The 21,135-nt window shown below is 36.3% G+C and overlaps 2 protein-coding genes across 5 annotated transcripts in view; one reads left to right on the forward strand and one right to left on the reverse strand.

Annotated features, from left to right (window-relative positions):
• The first annotated feature begins 938 nt into the window (after positions 1-938).
• Positions 939-7,483, forward strand: LOC129443174 (calcyphosin-like protein). 3 transcript variants are annotated; one of them, XR_012368242.1, is made up of 6 exons: positions 939-1,078; positions 1,577-1,694; positions 2,195-2,372; positions 6,186-6,395; positions 6,690-6,923; positions 7,179-7,483. XR_012368242.1 is itself a non-coding variant. In XM_055203621.2 (5 exons), exons 2-5 carry the CDS (start codon positions 1,618-1,620, stop codon positions 6,789-6,791), a joined length of 567 nt encoding a protein of 188 aa, XP_055059596.2. In that variant the 5' UTR covers positions 939-1,078; positions 1,577-1,617; the 3' UTR covers positions 6,792-7,142. The 3 variants fall into 3 exon arrangements, 2 of the variants coding, with proteins under 2 accessions (XP_055059596.2, XP_073720608.1); XM_055203621.2 differs by lacking the exon at positions 7,179-7,483 and having other exon boundaries at positions 6,690-7,142; XM_073864507.1 differs by lacking the exon at positions 7,179-7,483 and having other exon boundaries at positions 944-1,077; positions 1,590-1,694; positions 6,690-7,142.
• Positions 7,484-10,415: 2,932 nt separating this feature from the next.
• LOC141349051 (ran-binding protein 3-like) overlaps positions 10,416-21,135 on the reverse strand; it is a 32,276-nt gene continuing 21,556 nt past the window's right edge. For both annotated transcript variants that reach the window (XM_073864506.1, XM_073864505.1), the window contains exons 10-17: positions 19,196-19,287; positions 19,021-19,093; positions 15,782-15,878; positions 15,501-15,625; positions 15,221-15,341; positions 14,989-15,131; positions 14,634-14,832; positions 10,416-11,681 (exon numbers count right to left, since the gene is read on the reverse strand). In XM_073864506.1, the coding sequence (XP_073720607.1) occupies positions 11,638-11,681; positions 14,634-14,832; positions 14,989-15,131; positions 15,221-15,341; positions 15,501-15,625; positions 15,782-15,878; positions 19,021-19,093; positions 19,196-19,287 (894 nt within the window). In that variant the 3' untranslated portion in view covers positions 10,416-11,637. The remainder of the gene's footprint in view (positions 11,682-14,633; positions 14,833-14,988; positions 15,132-15,220; positions 15,342-15,500; positions 15,626-15,781; positions 15,879-19,020; positions 19,094-19,195; positions 19,288-21,135) is intronic.

The following is a 21,135-nucleotide window of genomic DNA, read 5'->3' on the forward strand; positions in this document are numbered from 1 at the left end:
CTTCAAATATGGTTTTTGCTATTCAGCATTTATTTTATTAACAACATTAGCTCATTTTTTTACATATAATGGATCGCTTTATGCAGTTAAGTAATAAACAATCGGTATCTGCCTTTCTCGTGCTATTGCCGATATGCAGATGGTTTCAAATTCATCAAAAATCGGCCGATACATATCGGCGGCCGATACATCGGTGCATCACTAATTAAAACTATGACATTTGTACTGCTTTTATTTTTACATTCATATTGCCAATCCTAGTGTTAATATATTATATCATACATGTGTTTATAACCGGGGTACCTTTTAAATATAACTTCTCATTTAAATTTTTCTTTTGATTTTGTGGTAAAAACATGTCGTGCCTTGCATTCCAGTTTGCATACTATTTACCCCAAATAGTATTTGAAATTGCAATTATGTATGTCTTAATTCGTAGTGTGCTAAAAGTAAGTAGCCGGATCATGGATTAATCCCAGCGAAAATTCATGCAGATCCATACACCAAAACTCATTGTGCAGGGGTAAAGTTATAGCTACACAAAATTAATAAATTGAATAAGTAAAGCTTCACTGTTCATAAATTAAATTTCAGTATGTAGTATATAAGAAATATAATTAATTATAAGAAGAGAAATGATGAATAAAAAAGTCGAAATGCACGAGCTGAGTTTTGATGTGTGTGTGAGAGATTGATCATAATGTGTTGTCTAGGCAACAACGGTTACTTCCGTTACGCGTTTGCGCTGTCCCAGTACTTGCAAACTTTTTTGCTACATAGGTTCCCAAAAACAAAATAGTTCGTGCTTGTACAAAAACAAAATGTTAATATAAACTAGTCCACATATTTCTTTTTTTACCTGTATTGAAACGTCGTTGTTCTGCGTTGAAAACAATTCTCTGTGTAAACAAGCATGAGCATTTTACACATCGCAGGAAGATTCGTCAGGCGATGACTGACAGACGTGAGAGCCAATCAGACAAAGAGTTGAGTTGCGAGAGGCGGAAGAACCTGCAGGTGTACCTGGGATACAAACACAAAAGACCCTCAGCTTGCCACTGGAGATCACCGCAACTAGGTAACTTTACCTCATCTTTAATCTCTTTGAATTCATATATATATAAGTAATTGAATAAATATAATAAGTATATACTTACCAAGCTAAATATTATATAATATTATATACTGATAGATTGATTTCTTCATTTATTGTCTTTCGGATTTTTGTGTTATTATTTTATTTTCATTTATTTCTTGTCTTTATAAAAAAGTTTTAATGAAGGCTTGCTATCCAATATAACATGTCTTTTATCACATAATATAAAGATCACATAACGTTAGCGTCTGTTTTATTTTATTTGCGGCGTATGTTTGCAGTTTCCACGGCTACACTTTTTTCCTTAATGTTTCCAAGGCAACATAACTGGATACATAAAACACTTCCTTGTTTGCTGATATCATGACTACCATAAACGTTTTGGCGACCACCTCATTCCTCATGCCTAAAAGAGTTTTAAGACAAAAATATATTTGCTCATATATTTAATTTATATCATCTACATCCATTAATTTGCAGATAGCTGAATTGTGATCCACAGAGCCTCAACTAAGGTGATAATGGGTACAGATGCGTTGCAGGAGCTGAGACAGCAGTGTCTTATTAAGGGTGCATCAGGAATCAAGGGACTTGGAAGGTACTGCTGCATGTGTGAAATATTTTCGTCTGTACATCTGTGATTAACTACATTCTGTGATGAGAACAAACTGAAATAGTTTACTGTAGTGGTTAAGATTCAAACTTGTAAAGTTGTTGGTTTGATCCCAGTCTGACATTGTGAAAATGATCTTAAGAGGTCCAGATCATTTTTCACTCGATAAAACAAAAAAAAATGAAAACACTTACATTCTTCTGCAACTTAAAGTGCATTCAACATGTACAATTTTATCATGTGTTTCCCTGGGATCGAACCTTTGTTACCAATAATATTGTTTCTTTGGAAGCATCTAATAAGGTGCTTACTATATATTTGCTGAACTGGCCCTGGTTATGAGGGTTATAAACAGAGATGTTTTTCTTAATATCATTCCATTTCATACTGCCACTAGAAAAATATAACTGGGCAAAAATGTATTTGAAGCTTAAGAGTGAAATTTGAGAATATAAACTCAAATCCTGTCTCTGTATTCTTTCCAGAACGTTTAGAATTATGGATGATGATGGAAGTAAATCTCTGGACTTCCAGGAGTTTCAGAAAGGACTGGAAAACTATGGCGTGTCTGTTGGGAAGGAAAAAGCCCAGCAGATATTTGCCATGATGGACAAGGATGGTAGCGGTTCCATCAACTTTGATGAATTTCTTGAAAAATTAAGGGTAAAAGCATGCATCACTGTTTGGAGAATGCAAAAGTTCATCTAAGTTTGCTAAAAAGTAACAGACGAAATTATGATCATGTTAATTACCATTTTTTTCATAACAGTATTGCAACTTTTTTTGCATGCCCATGCTTCAGGAGATGTCATGAATCATGAGTTAACTTTTTAATACTCTAATCAATATGGGCATGATAGACAAATATAGATGCTTTATGCAAATGTACATTTATTATTAGTGAAAGTCAGCAAAAATAATTTTGAAAAAAATCCAGTTAAAGATTTGTAAGATTTGGCACGCAAAGTTAAAAACAATACCAATATATGTTAAGCTTTTTTTCTTTCTTTTATTGTTTTATTGACATTTACATTGTTTTAAGATCTACTGTAATGCAAAGATTTAATATAACATTATGTTACACATCAGATATTTTCCACAACCGTTACCCAAACATTTACTTAAGACATAACAGATTATATCTGCGAGAATTCTTGTCAAAACAGATATTTTTAAAACATTAATTCTGTCTATGTGTGCATATATCGGGGCCTGTGTGCATGTTTTCAAATCAGGTTGCTCTTAATAACTCTTTTAAAGGGGTCATAGCGTTAAAATCGGACTTTTTCCATGTTTAAGTGCTTTAATTGGATCCCCAGTGCTTCTATCAACCTAGAAAATGTGATAAAGATCAACCCAGTAACTTAATTTGAGTAAGCCATTTTCTGCAAGCATGTGAAAAATTAGGTCGTTCAGATTTTGCCTGTTTTGTGAGGTAGGTAGCAAGGCAAATTACAATAACACCGCTAAAAATTAATTTTAGATCTTTCAGTTAATTAAATGTAAAGTTACGGGGTCCACGACCTTCAAGTCCAAAACAAGTGCGTCCATCCTTCACAAAATAAATCCAAATGGCTCCAGGATGATAAATAAAGGTCTTCTGAGGGTAATCCGCGCGTTGTTGTTGTAGAAATATCCATATTTAAAACTTTATTAACGAAAATAGCTACCTTCCGGTAGTGCCGCCATCTTAGACTCCTCTATTCAGGAGAGAGTATTAGCGTAGTGTACGCACTTTTCTCAGTGACGTATGACAAATTCAGAGGACGGGGGCACAGAGCAGCAGCAGAGAAACCTCCGTAAGCTGCGTAAAGCTCTGATCTTGAATGCGGACGCGACTAAGATGGCGGCGCTACCGGAAGGTAATTATTTTCGTTAATAAAGTTTTAAATATGGATATTTCTACAACAACAACACGCGGATTACCCTCAGAAGACATTTGTTTATCATCCTGGAGCCGTTTGGATTTATTTTGTGGTGAGTAAATCATGGGTTTAACATTTTTGGCCGAACTATCCCTTTAAGTTTCAATTACAACAAACCACCATCATTGTTATCAGGGTTTGCATTTCATCCGCTCATTTGCATTTTAACTCTTTCCCCGCCATTGACGAGATATCTCGTCAATCAAGAGAAAACGCTTTCCCGCCAATGACGAGTATTTCCATCTTTCCGCAATACCGCTATTATCCACCAGGTGGCGCCCTTCCGCAACTTTTTAAAACCGGAAGTATTGCCCTATGGCAAGCAGCTGCGTGTCTGTGTCTGTTTTAAAGATCGCTCTGAATGGGATCTCTATGAAAAGTCCGTCACAAAAATGGAATTATCTCTGCTTTTTGCTCAAAATGTGGTGTTTTTGCAGAAACCTACCCATATTCAAAAGCTGATTACAAAAGAACTTCTGAAGGTAGGATGAAACGAGTTTTTTTGTTTGAAAGCAGAGGGTCTGTTCTTTCATTTGGTATATTGTATGTTTATATATTTGAAGAAGAACATTTTCTGGAAGGCATTAAACTTTTGTGAAAATCATGAAAAACGCTGGCGCTGGCTGGCAACTTTTTTAAAAAACGCTGGCAGTGAAAGAGTTAAAGGACACACCCCAAAACGGCACACTTTCGCTCAGGCCTACAAATTTGCCATTTTAACATGCTATAATAAATTATCTGTGGAGTATTTTGAGCTTAAACTTCACATACAGACTCTGGGGGCACTAAAGATTTATTTTATATCTTAAAAAATCTCATAATATGACCCCTTTAACATCAATCAGGTCCTGCACTTTATTTTCTAATTTCAAAATCGCAGACGCGCTAGTGGATGGACACGCATCATTTTACACTTTTGATGACTACTTACTATCTAAGGCTGCATCTCAATTTATCCAACAATGTGCTAGACCTAGGATCAGAAATTGCGCATTGTGTTAAACGTACTTTAATAAAATTTGTGTTGTTAAATGAATTTACGTTAATGTGTTATTAACTCTTTTCCCACCAGCATTTTAAAAAAGTTGTCAGTCAATGGCAGCATTTTCTCTGATTTTCACAAAAGTTTAATGCCTTCCAGAAAATGTTCTTCTTTAAATATATAAACATACAATATATCAAATGAAAAAACAGACCCTCAGCTTTCAAACAAAAAGAAGTTTCATCCTATCTTCATTTGTTCTCCTATATCACCTCTCAAATATGAGTATGTTTCTTCAAAAACATCACAATTTAAGCAAAAGATAATTGCATTTTTGTAAAGGACTTTTGTTAACGGTCAGATTCAGAACGAAGATCAAAACATACACAGATTTTTTGCTGTTTTTGAATCAGTTGATGCTTCAGTGTTTTATAAGTTAGGTAAGAGCGCCACCTGGTGGATAATAGCGTAGACATACACTGTTAGACTTGACTGTAATTTCTACAGTTACTTACCACAAAATGCCCAGTAAAATACCATCATTTTCTTTTCCAGTTCATTACTGTAATATGCATTGCATTATGGGTATTAACATTTAATTTACAGTGATTTATTGTATGTTTTGAATTTGCGGTAGACTGCTGTAAAACAACAGCAGTAGTGCTACTGTAGTTGAATAAAACAGTGTTATAAAAGCATATAAAATGGAAAAATAAAATATATCTATGCAATTAAATACATTTTATTTGTTATGCTTTTAGCAGTGAAGCAAATTTATAGTGTAAATAATTTATTGAGAATTGTAGATAGAAACAAGAAAGGGATTATGGATAAATGCTTGACCGTCAGATTTGAATTTGACCTCAAGATTTCAAAACACTAGTGGCGCCAAGATTTCGCTCCTCGGAGTGTCGGGAGAGTGACATAAGAGGTTACTTGGGGAGTGTGGCGAGTAACTTTTATCAAGTGACTCTTTGGCACTGTGGTAGTGTTACAGACCTACAACCCGGGTTTGATTCCCCTTCAAGGCAATATATTTTTTAAAACTAGGTTACAGTAAGGGTATTATACTGTAAAATGGAACTGCGGTAAGGGCATCATACTGTAAAAACATGTACAGTTTTGGTACTGTAATGGGGCCAGTAAGTTACCGCATATACAATAAAAAGTCTAACAGTGTAGATTGCCGTAAAAACTCGTCATTGGCACGGAAGCGTTTTCTCTTAATTGACGAGATAACTCGTCAATGGCGGGAAAAGAGTTAATGCGTTAAATTTGACAGCACTAAAAAACACATTGCATGTCACAATGCTAAGCTTGTAAAGATCCAGAACCCTATCAATCATAGTGTATAATGCACATTGACTGTTACAAAACCATTTATGTGCTTCAGCACCCATGGGCAGGACAAACTTTAATAGCCACTGAATTGAAAATCTAAAGTTAAGGTTTAAATTAAGAAACGTATTATGTACCCAACCAATTAAAGTTAAAGCACTAAGATCCGCCTACTCTGAAGAACATTTTTTATGCTAATTGCCCTCCTACTTTTCTGATTCAATGCTTTAGCCACCCATGTCGAACGCTCGGAAGCAGGTGATCAACCAGGCTTTTCAGAAGTTGGACAAGACGGGAGATGGAGTTGTGACCATAGAAGATCTACAGGGTGTTTACAACAGCAAACATCACCCTAAATATAAGAGCGGCGAATGGACAGAGGAACAAGTTTTCCGCTCTTTCCTAGACAGCTTTGATTCACCGTATGAGAAGGATGGCAAGGTACCTTCTAGTTTCTAATGCATTTCCACTCACGAGAATCCTAGAATTAAAACAATGTATTCTGCTATTGTAATTTTAAGACTTCAACAGTATTTGTAAATGACCTGCATGACATTGCAACTCATCAGTCTCTGTTGAAATGTGCTACTCGTACAGAAATGAACAAGAACCTTCTTAAATATACATTTCAGTCTTGTTGCTGAGATGAACCCTCAAGTTTTTTTTATATTTAGGTATATCCTTCAGCATCTATATGAGTCAGATGTGCTAACACCTCGTTTCTTTATGTGCCAGGTCACGCTTGAGGAGTTTATTAACTACTACAGCGGAGTCAGCGCCTCTATTGACAGTGATGAGTATTTCATCACCATGATGAAAAATGCATGGAAACTCTAGTCACGCTTCAGGAGGCCTTCCATTCAGATCTGTCCTGAAACGTTGACATCAGTGTTTCTCAATCTGGCTCCTCGGGATATTTTAAGCATCTCACTGATCTGACACAGGCAGATTAGTGATGCATTAAATCAGGTATGTATACTAATGTGCAGTGCTGGGGAGCCACATTGGACAAACACTGAAAATAATCAAATAGTTCATGTTTGCACGTCATCTTAAACTCAAAATACAGTGCATTAGATTCGCCATTAAAATACCAAATAGTAAAATGGTGCTTATGCTAAAATAATTACTTGTACAAATGATTGTGTCTGTTATCAATAAACCTTTGATTTCTACATCTTGCTTTAATGCGTGGCACATTGTTTGTTTGTTTGTTTCCTGAAGACCATCAATGCTGAAATGCATGCAAAGCCCTCAGAGCTCTCACAAGAACATCTGAATTTCATCAACCGTGGCGTTTATACCACGGTAAAACAATTTCCTCCCAGTCAATTCAATTGTAAATTACAAGTACGACACGCAAGTGACTGGATGACACTCGTCAAAATCTGGGTTGGAAAGATGTCAGCATCAAAAGATGTTTATTGATTTCTCGGACAAACAGCGTTCAAACAGTTGTTAAATCACACCAGCTGTGCAGAGGAGGAAAACATTTTAATTTTGTGCGTTGATTAAATCGATGCAATTTATCTCCTGTGGGAAGGCTTATTTAAACACTGTTTGTGTAGCGCCATCTGGTGAACACTCACAAAACTACACCACTATCGCAAAGTGATGGTCAATCATATTTAGTTACTGAACATTTGATGCTGATATATAGGTGTTACGTAGTTAAATGGTGAATTTTATCTAAATTATTAAAAGGATGTTTTAGCTTTGCTATAATGTAAAATTGATGTAAAACACCAGCTACTGTGTACATCACCATGTGGCACCCACATGGAGAAACAGTACATTTTACATACGTTTTGATTTTTGGTTGAAATATGACCCATATATGTTGGCAGAGATTCACTCAATAATCAACAATCATGGGTCAATGACATGACATGCAGATTTTTGTGTTCTGGGGCATTATTTACTGTAAAAATTATTTATGAAATGCGCTTTATTCTATAAAACCAATATAGTTTTAATACATTTTCAGTATTTTTAAATAATAAATATTCATTTATGTTTTTGAATCTCAACTATACTAGTCAACATTCGAAGTGGATCAAAACCATTTATAAAAGTTTAAAACATAAAACCAATCCCTAATACCCGTTCTTGTCTTAGGACAACTTTGATAAACTTTTTTTGATCCACTTTAAATGTTGACTAGTATAGTTGGAGAGGCAACATTCGTACAAATTAACTATTAAAAATCGTGTTTTAATTATTCAAAAATTCAAATTAAAATACTTTGGAATTGTTTTATGTTCAAAACAGCTGTTGGAATGTTGGGATAATTGAAAAACCTGTCCAACAATTTGGATGTTTTCAAATGTCAGGGTGGTACAACCGCTAGCATGGGCCTTTTATTAAAAAGTTAACAAATGTTAACAGTAAACATGATATCACATCATCCAAAGGACCCCTAAGTTATCCTTATGGCTGAATGAAAATATTTTAGATTTCTCTGAAGCACTGGAAAATAGCTACTTTAATGTAATGGGTGGTACACTTTTTGTGTCAGGTGGTACAACCAGTGTAAAACTAGGAGAATTATATTTGATCAAAAACTTAATTCTAATTAAAAATGATATTTATTAACTTTGTATCAGAGACAAACATTTATACAAGCATCCAAGCAGAAGCCTTTTTAATATAAATTAGTTGCAAAAGTCAGATGGAGCAACCAGGAAGTAAAAGCAGGGTTCCCAGAACATCAAATTCAAGGACCTTTCAAGGACTTTCCAGGTCCAATACCCTCAAAATCAAAGACTAAATACGGGGACACATTTCAAGTGAGAGCAAGGTTACATTGAGTTACCTTTAAAGATACATTGTTACTGTTCCCTTTTAAGGGAACTCGCAGTGACACTTTGGGGACGCATGCAGGGGTAAGTGCGTCTGAATGTGTATATCAAATTCAACCAATCATGAGGCTTAACGACAAAGACAGGGTGACGCGGGAGCCAGGAAGTATATCGCTATCTGAAACATTGCCAAAGACGGCATTACAGGGACACAGGAAGTATGGCAAGGGAGACGCAGCGTCTCGTTCCCTTCTAAGGGAACAACAGTTACAAACGTAACCAGAGACGTTTTCATGTCAAACACAACTATGCAAAAAAGCATTTTGGTATGAATCAACATTGGCATACAGAAGATATAAGCATTTATAAGCATTTAGCACATGTGAAGTCTAGAATTTTTATAATATTATCCTACACTACACAAGGAATATTATGATTTTTTTCCCAGAATTTTTTTTTGTTGCATAAAATAGATTCAAGCACTTTCAATGACCTGTATCTATGCATGTATATTTTCAAACTCTTCCCAGGGCTTTGAATTATTTCCCCCAGATTCACAAACTTTCAAGGATTTCATGGACCCGTGGACCCTGTAAAAGTGTGCAAGTGCAATGAATGTCCCTATGAAATAAACTTTCAGATAATTTCAATAATTTTAATACATCTATATTATTGTTGTTGTTTTTTTTAAATTTTGTGCTTAAATATTGTTTTACACTTTAAAATATATTTTAGGATTATAATTTAAAATGCCACTCAAGTAAACAAACAATCATGACGATACACAGAGCGCATTAAAACTTATCTGGCAAAAAGAAAATTATTGGTTATACCACCTGACATTTTTGGGGTAGGGCAATCAAAAATACATTGAAATAAAAACTTTAACACACATTATTCCTGTTTTTTTTTTAAAATATTGTTTAAAAAATTTAGGTATTGGCACTGGAGAAGTTTTGTTATGCCCTTACATTTGGTCTTTTTTCATTTGCTTATAACATATTAATGGCTAATATCACACAACACTGTATTTAGCACAATCTGTGCTACAATAATATGTGAATAACATTTATGTACATGTTTGTATATTTAAGTAAATGGTGTTTATGCATGGTAAGTAAAAAATATAATTTATGAATAAATTATGAATTAATATAAAATACACACTGTAAAAAAATCAGTAGAAATTACAATGTTATTGCAGCTGGGTTGCCGGTAAATTACCGTAGATTTAAATTTATGTTATATTTACTGGCAAGAGTTTGTTCAAAGTTGAATACATTTTAAATATTAATAAGTCTTTATCTTTACAGAATAAAACTATACAATAACAGCCTCATGCAAAGCATTCTGGGAACCAGAAATCATCATCAAACTTTTTCTGTTTTTTTGCTTCAGATTTTGTTTCCCAGAATGTTTAGCTTGATGCTGTTTTTCTAGTTTTACTCTGTAAAGACAAAGACTTGTAAATGTTTAATGTTCATTTAACTTTGAACAAAATGTTGCCAGTAATAACATAAATTTAAATCTACGGTAAGTTACCGGCAAGCCAGCTGCAAATTTCTACAGAATTTTTTTACAGTGATAGCTTGTTTTTTTTCAATTGCTCCTATCTTTTCACAGTCACTTTTAAGAAATTGAACTACAGTAGAGGCCCACGTTTCGACATAAGACAAAAATTTATTTCAAATGTTTCTTTTTTTTTACTTTGATATTACTATTTATTTTGTAAAGGAGGTCGGAGACACCGTGTGCTAGTAAGTGATAATATACGCATAGAAATTTACAGAACATTCAAGGGTACATGTTTTTTGTCCTTTTCCTGACTAAATTAACTCAAAACTTCCAACACACGAAGAATAATCTTCATTTCGAACATATCGTCTCCAATGACATGGAAATAGATAAAAAGTTAATATAGTAAACCAATATTTAAAAAAAGGCCAACACAATACAAACCCTCAGGATATGGAAAATAAAAACAAATATCGAGATGCTGTTTTAAATGTTAAATTCTCATCAAACCAACTAAAAACGAATAAACATTATCTGCCCCTAAATTACGCTACACAGACCATTTTGATGTTTCAAGAGACACTGAAGTAAGGATAGTTTTCTCTTACACAAGGGGCGAGAGTTCTAGAAACAGATTCACTACAGCACGAGTCCTTGTGCTGGTTTAGTCCTTTATTCGTTAAACAGATGAGAAATCTAACTAACAGACTAGTAAGTATATCAGCTTGTAACCTAAGAACCAGTGAGCATATCCAGTAGATGTATGGTGAGACTGCCAGAAGTTAACTGAATTTTGGGAATATGTTACGACTACACTAAACACAGGGGTACATCAGAGGTCGGGCGACTGTGGTGCTACCGGCCAGCTGATTGGCCGGTTCACGTGATGATGCAAGAGCCTGCAAGTCTTGATGTGTTCTGAAGCCAAGAGCCGCCCAAGAGAGAAAGAGAGAGAGACATAGAGAATGCGTACAAAACGGTCCCACGGTAGAAACAGCAGTCTTGATGAGCCATGTTTAAATGGAGAAACGCCCCACGCTCATCAATATGATGAGCAACCAAGTCCAAAGCCATACATGGAGAAGTCTCTGTGTTTTTTTTTTCCTTTTTTGTTGTCTTTAATTTGTTTATTTGCAGTCCAAAAGGAAAAACAAGAACTAAAAACAAACCAAATGATAAAAAAAATCAATTCCAGATTTACAATAAATGTAGAAGGGAAAATTAACTACAGAAGTTTGGGTAAGAGAGACTCCGCCCCTGGGGTCCACAGCACCGGTCTGAGGGGCAGTGCAGGTCTGGGCTGTCCACAAAGATGCCTGCACTAAAATCCTGGTGGGCAGTTGTCGGTGAAGCGGTGGATCAGGGTGCTATGTGCTCTCAGATGTTGCCGTCTCGCTGTTCTCACAGTTGCCTAAAAGTGAAATGAACTTGATGTTAACTCTGTATATCACTGTGTGATCAGATGACACTGACAAAACTTAGATATTGATCCGTTTATCACTTTGCACATCTTTTTGACATTGTGAATATTTAGATGGTCAATGTTGGCTATTTAATAGTGATTAACCATTCCAAAAAATATGCTGCTGTAATGTATTGCTATTACTTTTATTTAGTACTGGATTAACCCCTTTAAATTGAACTCCTTTACCATCTTTTAAAACAATACTCCACTTTCATAAAATAAAAATCCTGATAATTAACTAGATCATCCAAGATGTCATGCATAAGGGTCTTATCTAGCGAAACGATCATCATTTTCACCAAAAAAAAAATAAAATAAGAATAATAATATGTACTTTTAAACAACAACTTCTTGTCTTGCACAAGCCTTGTGATGCGCCAGCATGACCTTACGTACTGCGTAAACACGTCAAAAGGTCATGTGTCACATATGTGAAAAGCACACTTGCAGATCATTTTAGACAATAAACTGACACAAATGCATTAATTTGTATCATTACACATGCAACAATGATTGAATGTTCCTCTTTCACTGGACTTGTAATCACTAGGGCAGTAGTTTGGCATACATCATGCATGACCTTTCGACGTGATTACGTAATACATAAGGTCATGCTGGTGCATCACACGGCTGGTGCAAGACAAGAAGTTGTGGTTAAAAAGTTTTTTTTTCGTGAAAATGTGGATAGTTTCACTAGATACGACCCTTATTCATCATTATTGATCATTTAGAGCAAAAAAACATTATTAATCCTTTTTTTTTCTGGTTTTAATGTCCAACAACGGAAACAAAATATATGTATACAAGAATGACATTATTGAGCACTTAGTTGCATTAAAGAGGGACACTACTTTTTTTTGAAAATATACTAATTTTCCAGCTCCCGTAGAGTTAAACATTAGATTTTTAGCGGTTTTGGAATCCATTCAGCTGATCTCCGGGTCTGGCGCTACCACTTAAAGGATTAGTCCATTTTCTTAAAAGAAAAATCCAGATAATTGACTCACCACCATGTCATCCAAAATGTTGATGTCTTTCTTTGTTCAGTCGAGAAGAAATTATGTTTTTTAAAGAAAACATTGCAGAATTTTTCTAAGTTTAATGGACTTTAATAGAACCCAACATTTAATAATTAACTCAACACTTAACAGTTTTTTTTCAACTGAGTTTCAAAGGACTATAAACAATCCCAAACGAGGCATAAGGGTCTTATCTAGCGAAACGATTGTCATTTTTGACAAGAAAAAAAACAAATATACACTTTTAAAGCACAACTTCTCGTCATGTAGATCCGGTCGTGATGCGCCAGCTGACCCCACTACGTCACCGCAATACGTCATGACGTCAAGAGGTCACAGAGGACGAACGCGAAACTCCACCCCAGTGTTTACAAGCGTCTTGAAAGAGGACCGTTCCTACGTTGTTGTATGTCAACTGATACTAATTAATGTCTTTGTGTCAGTTTATTGTTTAAAATGGTCCGCAAATGTGCGTTTTATATATCTAACACGTGACCTCCCTACGTCACTACGCATTTACGTTAGGTCGTGCTGGACCGGACCTTGACAAAAAGTTGTGGTTTAAAAGTACATATTTTTATTGTCAAAAATGACAATCGTTTCGCTAGATAAGACCCTTATGCCTCGTTTGGGATCGTTTATAGTCCTTTGAAACTCCGTTTAAAAAAACTGTTACGTGTTGAGTTAAGTATTAAATGTTGGGCTCTATTAAAGTCCATTAAAATTAGAAAAATCCTGCAATGTTTTCCTCAAAAAACATAATTTCTTCTGGACTGAACAAAGAAAGACATCAACATTTTGGATGACATGGTGGTGAGTAAATTATCTGGATTTTTCTTTTAAGAAAATGGAATATTCCTTTAAAGCGTAGCTTAACACAATCCATTGAATCAGATTAGACCATTAGCATCGCGCTAAAAAATAACCAGAGAGTTTAGATAATTTTCCTATTTAAAACTTGACTCTTCTGTAGTTACATCGTGTACTAAGATCAACGGAAAATTAAAAGTTGTGATTTTTTAGGCAGATATGGCTAGGAACTATACTCTCATTCTGGCGTAATAATCAAGGACTTTGCTGTCGTAACATGGCTGCAGGAGGCATAGTGATATTACGCAGTGCCCGAAAATAGTCCCTTTGTTAACTTTTTTAATAGCAGGGGACTATTTTCGGGCACTGCGTAATATCATTGCGCCTACTGCAGCCATGTTATGGCAGCAAAGTCCTTGATTATTACACCAGAATAAGAGTATAGTTCCTAGCCATATCTGCCCAAAAAAATAATAATCGCAAATTTAAATTTTCTGTCGATCTTAGTACATGATGTAACTAGAGAAGAGTCAAGTTTTAAAAAACTCTTTGGTTATTTTTAAGCACGGTGCTAATGGTCTAATTAGATTCAATGGATTATGCTAAGCTATGCTAAAAGTGGTACCGCCAGACCCGGAGATTGGCTGAATGGATTGCAAAACGGTAAAAATCAAATGATTAAATCTAGGGGAGCTGGAAAATGAGTATATTTAAAAATAAAAGTGGAGTGTCCCTTTAAAATACAGTATATGACAGTTCAGAGACTAGTAGCAAAAGTGCAAACACTAGTCTGGCTTTCAGCGCAAATGTGACGTAATGATGTCACAAATATGCTAATTAGTAAGTCAAGAATTGATTTTGAATTGAATCGGGTCCTTAAGAATCGATTTTGAATCGATCACACGGATCGATCACACCAGCCCAACGAACCATACTTTGGGGTCAAACATACTAGGGTATGGTTCAAATAATGTGAATACATCCCAAGTCGCTCTAAATTAAAGGTGTTTTAGTTATTCAGGTTCAAATCAAACCATTTTATACACACACAAAGTAAAAAGGATCGTACCGCTGACGCTGGAGTTTGCAGCACCGGTGTTGTTATTGGTGCTGTTATTGTTAGCGGGTTCATCATCATCGCTTGACTGGGGTATCTCGGGTTCAGCCGGGGCGGGCGTGCTCTCGGGCTCTTGTTCCAGGCGGCTCCGCAGTCCCAGGATTCGGTGATGCAGAGCTGCGGCCAGCTGACCGGCATCTTTAGAGCTCGCCTGAGAAACACCAGTAAAACATGAGAATGAGCCACAAACAGTATAAGGGAATAAACTGCAAAAGATATGCAAACTCAAAACAATTCAAGGTTTCATGACTGAAGTTACATAATGTAGACAATTTGTGTGAGTGAAAGTATTAAAGGAGAGTTTTACCGATATTAGGAAGACTTTCACACCCTGGTCCTCCGTATCCATTGCTGTGATACGAACGCTTTTCTCACTGGCTTTGTCCACCTGCATCTGAGGCCAAAGCTTTGTGTTCAGAATCAACCGTAGACTGCCCTGTGTTCGCATGACTACGATAAAGAGAAAGACGGATTGGTTGATGATGATCTATTCATAGTCTTGTGAAATGTTGGGATGGGCTTGTCGGTAAGTCTCTTACCTAATCTAGACCGTAAGGTGCCGTCGTCGGTGGACGCCATGTCGTTGAGTCTGAGCAGTCCGCGGCCTCGCTCGACCCACGACTGAACTGGTTTGTCAAACACAAACAACTTACACTGCATCTGTGGACAAAAGATTCACATCAGATCTGCATATAATCTGTTCCTCGTGTACATTTTGGCTAGTCTGATGACGCTTTTAGTGACCAGTAAGAGTAATGTTATTTTTCGGTCACGCATAAAAGGATGAGACCAGCCGGTAATCTTTTTAACATCTTTCACCTGTAAGACATTGCTCTCCGATTCCTCCCCGGTACGGACTTCCACCTTCTCGAGAATGCACTTCTTGGCAGTGGCTTTGGTGTAGGCGGCTGCAGACTCTTCAAGAGACTCGGTCACACTGTGATCTGGCATTCGCACATAGGAGGACAAAAATATTTTATGTGCACATATGTACAAATCAACAGGACTGTACTGTAAGCAGCCCAACTGTATGGTACATACTGCCAACAATGGTACATACATTGCACTTGTGATGGTACTCAGTGAAAATAAGCACATACTCTTTTCAGGCGTGGCCTCTTGCGATGACGGCTCAGAGACCGGAGCTGAAGTATCTTTACTGCTCTCTGTTGAGGGCTCGCCTCCCTTAGGTGGGCTCTAAAATAAAGCGCACAAAAATACATACGTAATACATCCAAGACATAACCCGCTGTGTTTTTACTCGTGTTTTTAAATAATTTACAGTCAAAGAATAGTCAGGGTTCCCACACCTTAGTTAACTTCAAATTCAAGGACCTTTTAAGGACTTTCCAGGTCCAATACCCTAAAATTCAAGGACTAAATGTGGGGACACATTTCAAGTGAGAGCAAGGTTACATCGTGTTACGTTTAAAGATACATTGTTACCCTTTTGAGGGAACTCGCGCTGCGTCACTGCGGTGACACTTTAGGGACGCCTCCAGGGGTAAGTGCATCCGAATGTGTATATCAAATTCAACCAATGGTGATGCTTAACAACAAAGACAGGGTGATGCGGGAGCCAGGAAGTATATCGCTATCTGAAATATTGCCAAAGACGGCATTACAGGGACGCAGGAAGTATATCAAGGGAGACGCAGCGTCTCGTTCCCTTCTCAGGGAACAACAGTTACATACGTAACTTGAGACGTTTTCATCTGTCAAACACAACTATGCAAAAAGATTTTATGATATTATCCTACACTACACAAGGGAATAATATGGATTTCAAGGACTTGTGGGAACTCTGAATAGTTCATCATTTATCCGTCCATCATGCTCTTTAAGACCTGGAACAAGATGCACGGGAAAACATTTATGATATTGTTTTGACTCCATTTACATCAGACCCCAGAAAAAATGTATGCCACACCGAACCAAGTCAGTCATGTGGGTGTGAAACAACACGAGTGTGAGAATGACAGGGTTCCTGCAGGTTTCACAAAGTCAAATTTAAGACTTTTTAAGACCTTTTTAAGACCATTATGAGTGAAATTTAAGACCAAAGCGGCACAATGATCTCAGAAATTCTCAAAACATTATATTTTTATTATATCTTTGTTTATAGTTTTTTTTTTTGACAAATAAAATCCACTAATATGGGAAGATCAGTATGGTCAGCTGCTGATATGTGCCTTGTTAACATGTTTTACACTTTCTCCACCCATACGTTATATGCATAAATATGCGCTATTACGCCATCGCATTTATTCCCCTCTCTAATTACACAATAATGAAATGAAAAGGAAATTTACTATTAAAAGGCTGTTCGTGGTTTGTTGTGTGTTGCAAACAAGGCCGTTTCTAAATCTGAAGGCTGTAGCCTCCAGAGGTCGCATTTGTAGGCTGCATATGAAAACTGTGTAACATTAAAGTTGACTCATTGTTGATGGCGCGGGACTTGACGGCCTGACTGTTAAGTTGATTTTCAATAAAGCAGTGTTGATTTTTTCGCTTCTGGGTCCTCTGTTTCAGAACCTTGCAAATGCTCTGGTAAGCCACGGGCTAGTATTAATTAACACAGAAAAGATTTTTGCTTATAAAAAACTGCATTTAAGGTTTGTTTCTCGCCAAACCTACAGTATACAATCGGATCACAACACCTGAAATATAGCTTATGGCATGAATTGCGTGGATTATAATAGCCTACATTTGTATCCTCTTTAAAAAATAATGATTAAAAATTGGATTGAAGTGACATTCAGTGACACGCAAAGTGCAGAACTTTTCTTTTTAGAGGCCCACCCATCAAATACATTCTTCCTCCGTCACTGATTTGTTCTACAGCATTTTAATTTACCATTTTATTTTTTTCGGACAACCTTTTCGGGAATAAATGGAGACAAGAAATTTAAGACTTGGATTAATTAAATTTAAGACCTAGGGTGAAAATCTGGCCATTTTTAAGACTTTTTATGGCCTTAAATTTAACTTTCTAAATTTCGGACTTTTTAAGACTTTTTAAGACCCCGCGGGAACCCTGAATGATGACAATTACAGTTTTCGTGTAGGGGTGGGCCGATACGATATTCAGTATCGACATTAGTCCGATATTGGCAAAAATGGCAGGATCGAATATCGAATAAGCCGGGAAGTACAATCTGATCCAACTTGGGGTAAAGCGCAACTTGCTGCGCAACATGAATTTGCACAAAGTTGCACTTTAAATTGTCCAAAGTTACACCTTAAATTTAATTTTTGATGATTAATTGTTTTGCTGGTTAACTATAAATGTTGCTACTAATCTGAAACATTAAAATAAAAATGAAGCAGCAGTATTGCACAATGTTTCATTGAGTCATTTGTTGCACAGTAAAATGTTTGAGTTCTGTAGCTCTGTTTAAGGTTTTTGTACGGCTAGCACATGTGTTATTTACAGCTTAATTGATTAAAAGAGCGATAGAGATGATATTGGATCGGTATCGACAGATACTCAAGGTTGTGGTATCGATATCAGACATGAAAAAGTGGTATCGGCCCAGCCCTATTTTCGTGTAAAGCATCCCTTTAAAGGAATAGTCTACTCATTTTCAATATTAAACTATGTTATTACCTTAACTAAGAATTGTTGATACATCCCTCTATCATCTGTGTGCGTGCACGTAAGCGCTGGAGCGCGCTGCGACGCTTCAATAGCATTTAGCTTAGCCCCATTCATTCAATGGTACCATTTAGAGATAAAGTTAGAAGTGACCAAACACATCAACGTTTTTCCTATTTAAGACGAGTAGTTATACGAGCAAGTTTGGTGGTACAAAATAAAACGTAGCGCTTTTCTAAGCGGATTTAAAAGAGGAACTATATTTTATGGCGTAATAGCACTTTTGGTAGTACTTCGACTCGCCTGAAAAGTCCGCTCCCCTTCTCCCTCTCATAATGGGAGAGGGAAGGTGTTACTGCGCCGAGTCGAAGTACTCCCAAAAGTGCTATTACGCCATACAATATAGTTCCTCTTTTAAATCCGCTTAGAAAAGCGCTACGTTTTATTTTGTACCACCAAACTTGCTCGTATAACTACTCGTCTTAAATAGGAAAAACGTTGATGTGTTTGGTCACTTCTAACTTTATCTCTAAATGGTACCATTGAATGAATGGGGCTAAGCTAAATGCTTTCGAAGCGTCGCAGCGCGCTCCAGCGCTTACGTGCACGCACACAGATGATAGAGGGATGTATCAACAATTCTTAGTTAAGGTAATAACATATTTTAATATTGAAAATGAGTAGACTATTCCTTTAAGTGTCACATCTGTCTGAAGTAAAAACACCCGATTATTTACTCACCAAGACTCTCTCAGACATGTTCTGGCCAAAGACAAACTTGGAGCCTTTATCTGAGCTGTTGGCAGCGTTAGTGCTGAAAACCAAACAGAGAAAGGTTTACAGAACCGGGCATAAATACTTGACCCAGAGAAAGAGAACATGCGGGAAAGATTCAAGAAGGTTAAAAGTCGGTTACCTAGGGGTGCCCATGTACTGTAGGAAATAATTTGTGCTCGCAGAATCTTGTGTGCCGTCCTTTGAGTTGCTGACTGTGTTGTTTTCCTCCAACTATAAAAAAGACAGTCACCAGTCAATGACGTGACACCTACATTTCCTGTCTGATGGCATTATTATTTGTTTTAATGCATAAAAAGATACCAAATATGTAGTAATTCCACCATGCATGTACTCACTTGTAAAGGATTAGTCAATTTTCTTTAAAAAAAAATCAGAAATTATGTTTTTTGAAGAAAACATACCAGGATTTTTCTCATTTTAATGGACTTTAATGGACCCCAATACTTAAGTTTTAATGGAATATTCCTTTAATGCATAAACGATCCCAAATGAGGCAAAAGGGTTTTATTTAGCGAAACAATTGTCAAGGATTGTCAAAAATAAAAAAATACGCACTTTTAAACCACAACTTCTCGTCTTTCTCCAACTGTGTGATGAGCCAGCGCAACCTCATGTAATACGTCATCACGTCAAGAGGTCACGGATGACGTATCGAAACTACGCCTCAGTGTTTACAAGTGTGTTGAAAGAGGACCGTTCCTACATTGTTGAATGTCAACTGATACTAATTCATGTCTTTGTGTCAGTTTATTGTTTAAAATGGTCCGCAAATGTGCGTTTTATATATGTAACACGTGACCTCCATACGTCACTACGCATTTACGTTAGGTCGCGCTGGACCGGACCTAGACGAAAAGTTGTGGTTTAAAAGAGCATATTTTTTTATTTTTCTTGTCAAAAATGACAATCGTTTCGCTAGATAAGACCCTTATGCCTCGTTTGGGATCGTTTATAGTCCTTTGAAACTCCGTTGAAAAAAAACTGTTAAGTGTTGAGTTAAGTATTAATTGTTGGTGTCTATTAAAGTCCATTAAAATGAGAAAAATCCTAAAATGTTTTCCTCAAAAAACATAATTTCTTCTCGACTGAACAAAGACAGACATCAACATTTTGGATGACATGGTGGTGAGTAAATTATCTGGATTTTTCTTTTAAGAAAATTGAATATTCCTTTAATGCATAAACGCTCCCAATGAGGCAAAAGGGTTTTATTTAGCGAAACAATTGTCAAGGATTGTCAAAAATAAAAAAAAACGCACTTTTAAACCACAACTTCTCGTCTTTCTCCAACTGTGTGATGAGCCAGCGCAACCTCACGTAATACGTCATCACGTCAAGAGGTCACGGATGACGTATCGAAACTACGCCCCAGTGTTTACAAGTGTGGAGAAAAAGGACCGTTCCGACGTTGTTGTATGTCTAATGATACTAATTAATGTCTTTGTGTCAGTTTATTGTTTAAAATGGTCCGCAATTTTGTATATGTAACATATGAACTTTCCACGTCATTACGCAATTACGTGAGGTCGCGTTGGCTCATCACACAGCCGGAGGAAGAACAGAAGTTGTGGTTTAAAAGTGCATATTTTTTTATTTTTCTGGTCAAAAAATGTCAATCGTTTCGCTAGGTAAGACCCTTATGCCTCGTTTGAAATAGTATAGAGTCCTTCGAAACTGCAATTTTAAACTGAATTAAAATTGTTAAGTGTTGGGGTCCATTAAAATGAGAAAATCCTGGTATGTTTTCCTCAAAAAAAAACATAATTTCTTCTCGACTGAACAAAAACAGACATCAACATTTTGGATGATATGATGGTGAGTAAATTATCTGGATTTTTTTTAAAGAAAATTGACTAATCCTTTAAGTTTTTAAAAGCCATTCGTCATTTGTAAATTTTCTGTTTTTTAAAGTGTCATCAAATCATTTGGTGCAACCTTTGACCATAACTGCTGTTTTGGAAAGTCTATAAAATTTCCTAATTTTGATGCTTAGGAAATGATTTCCTAAGTGTTTTGTAGTCCTGAACAAAATTAAAAAACATTTTTATTTATATTTTC

Source organism: Misgurnus anguillicaudatus, unplaced genomic scaffold (assembly GCF_027580225.2).
Source record: "Misgurnus anguillicaudatus unplaced genomic scaffold, ASM2758022v2 HiC_scaffold_26, whole genome shotgun sequence".
Taxonomy (NCBI): Eukaryota; Metazoa; Chordata; class Actinopteri; order Cypriniformes; family Cobitidae; genus Misgurnus; species Misgurnus anguillicaudatus.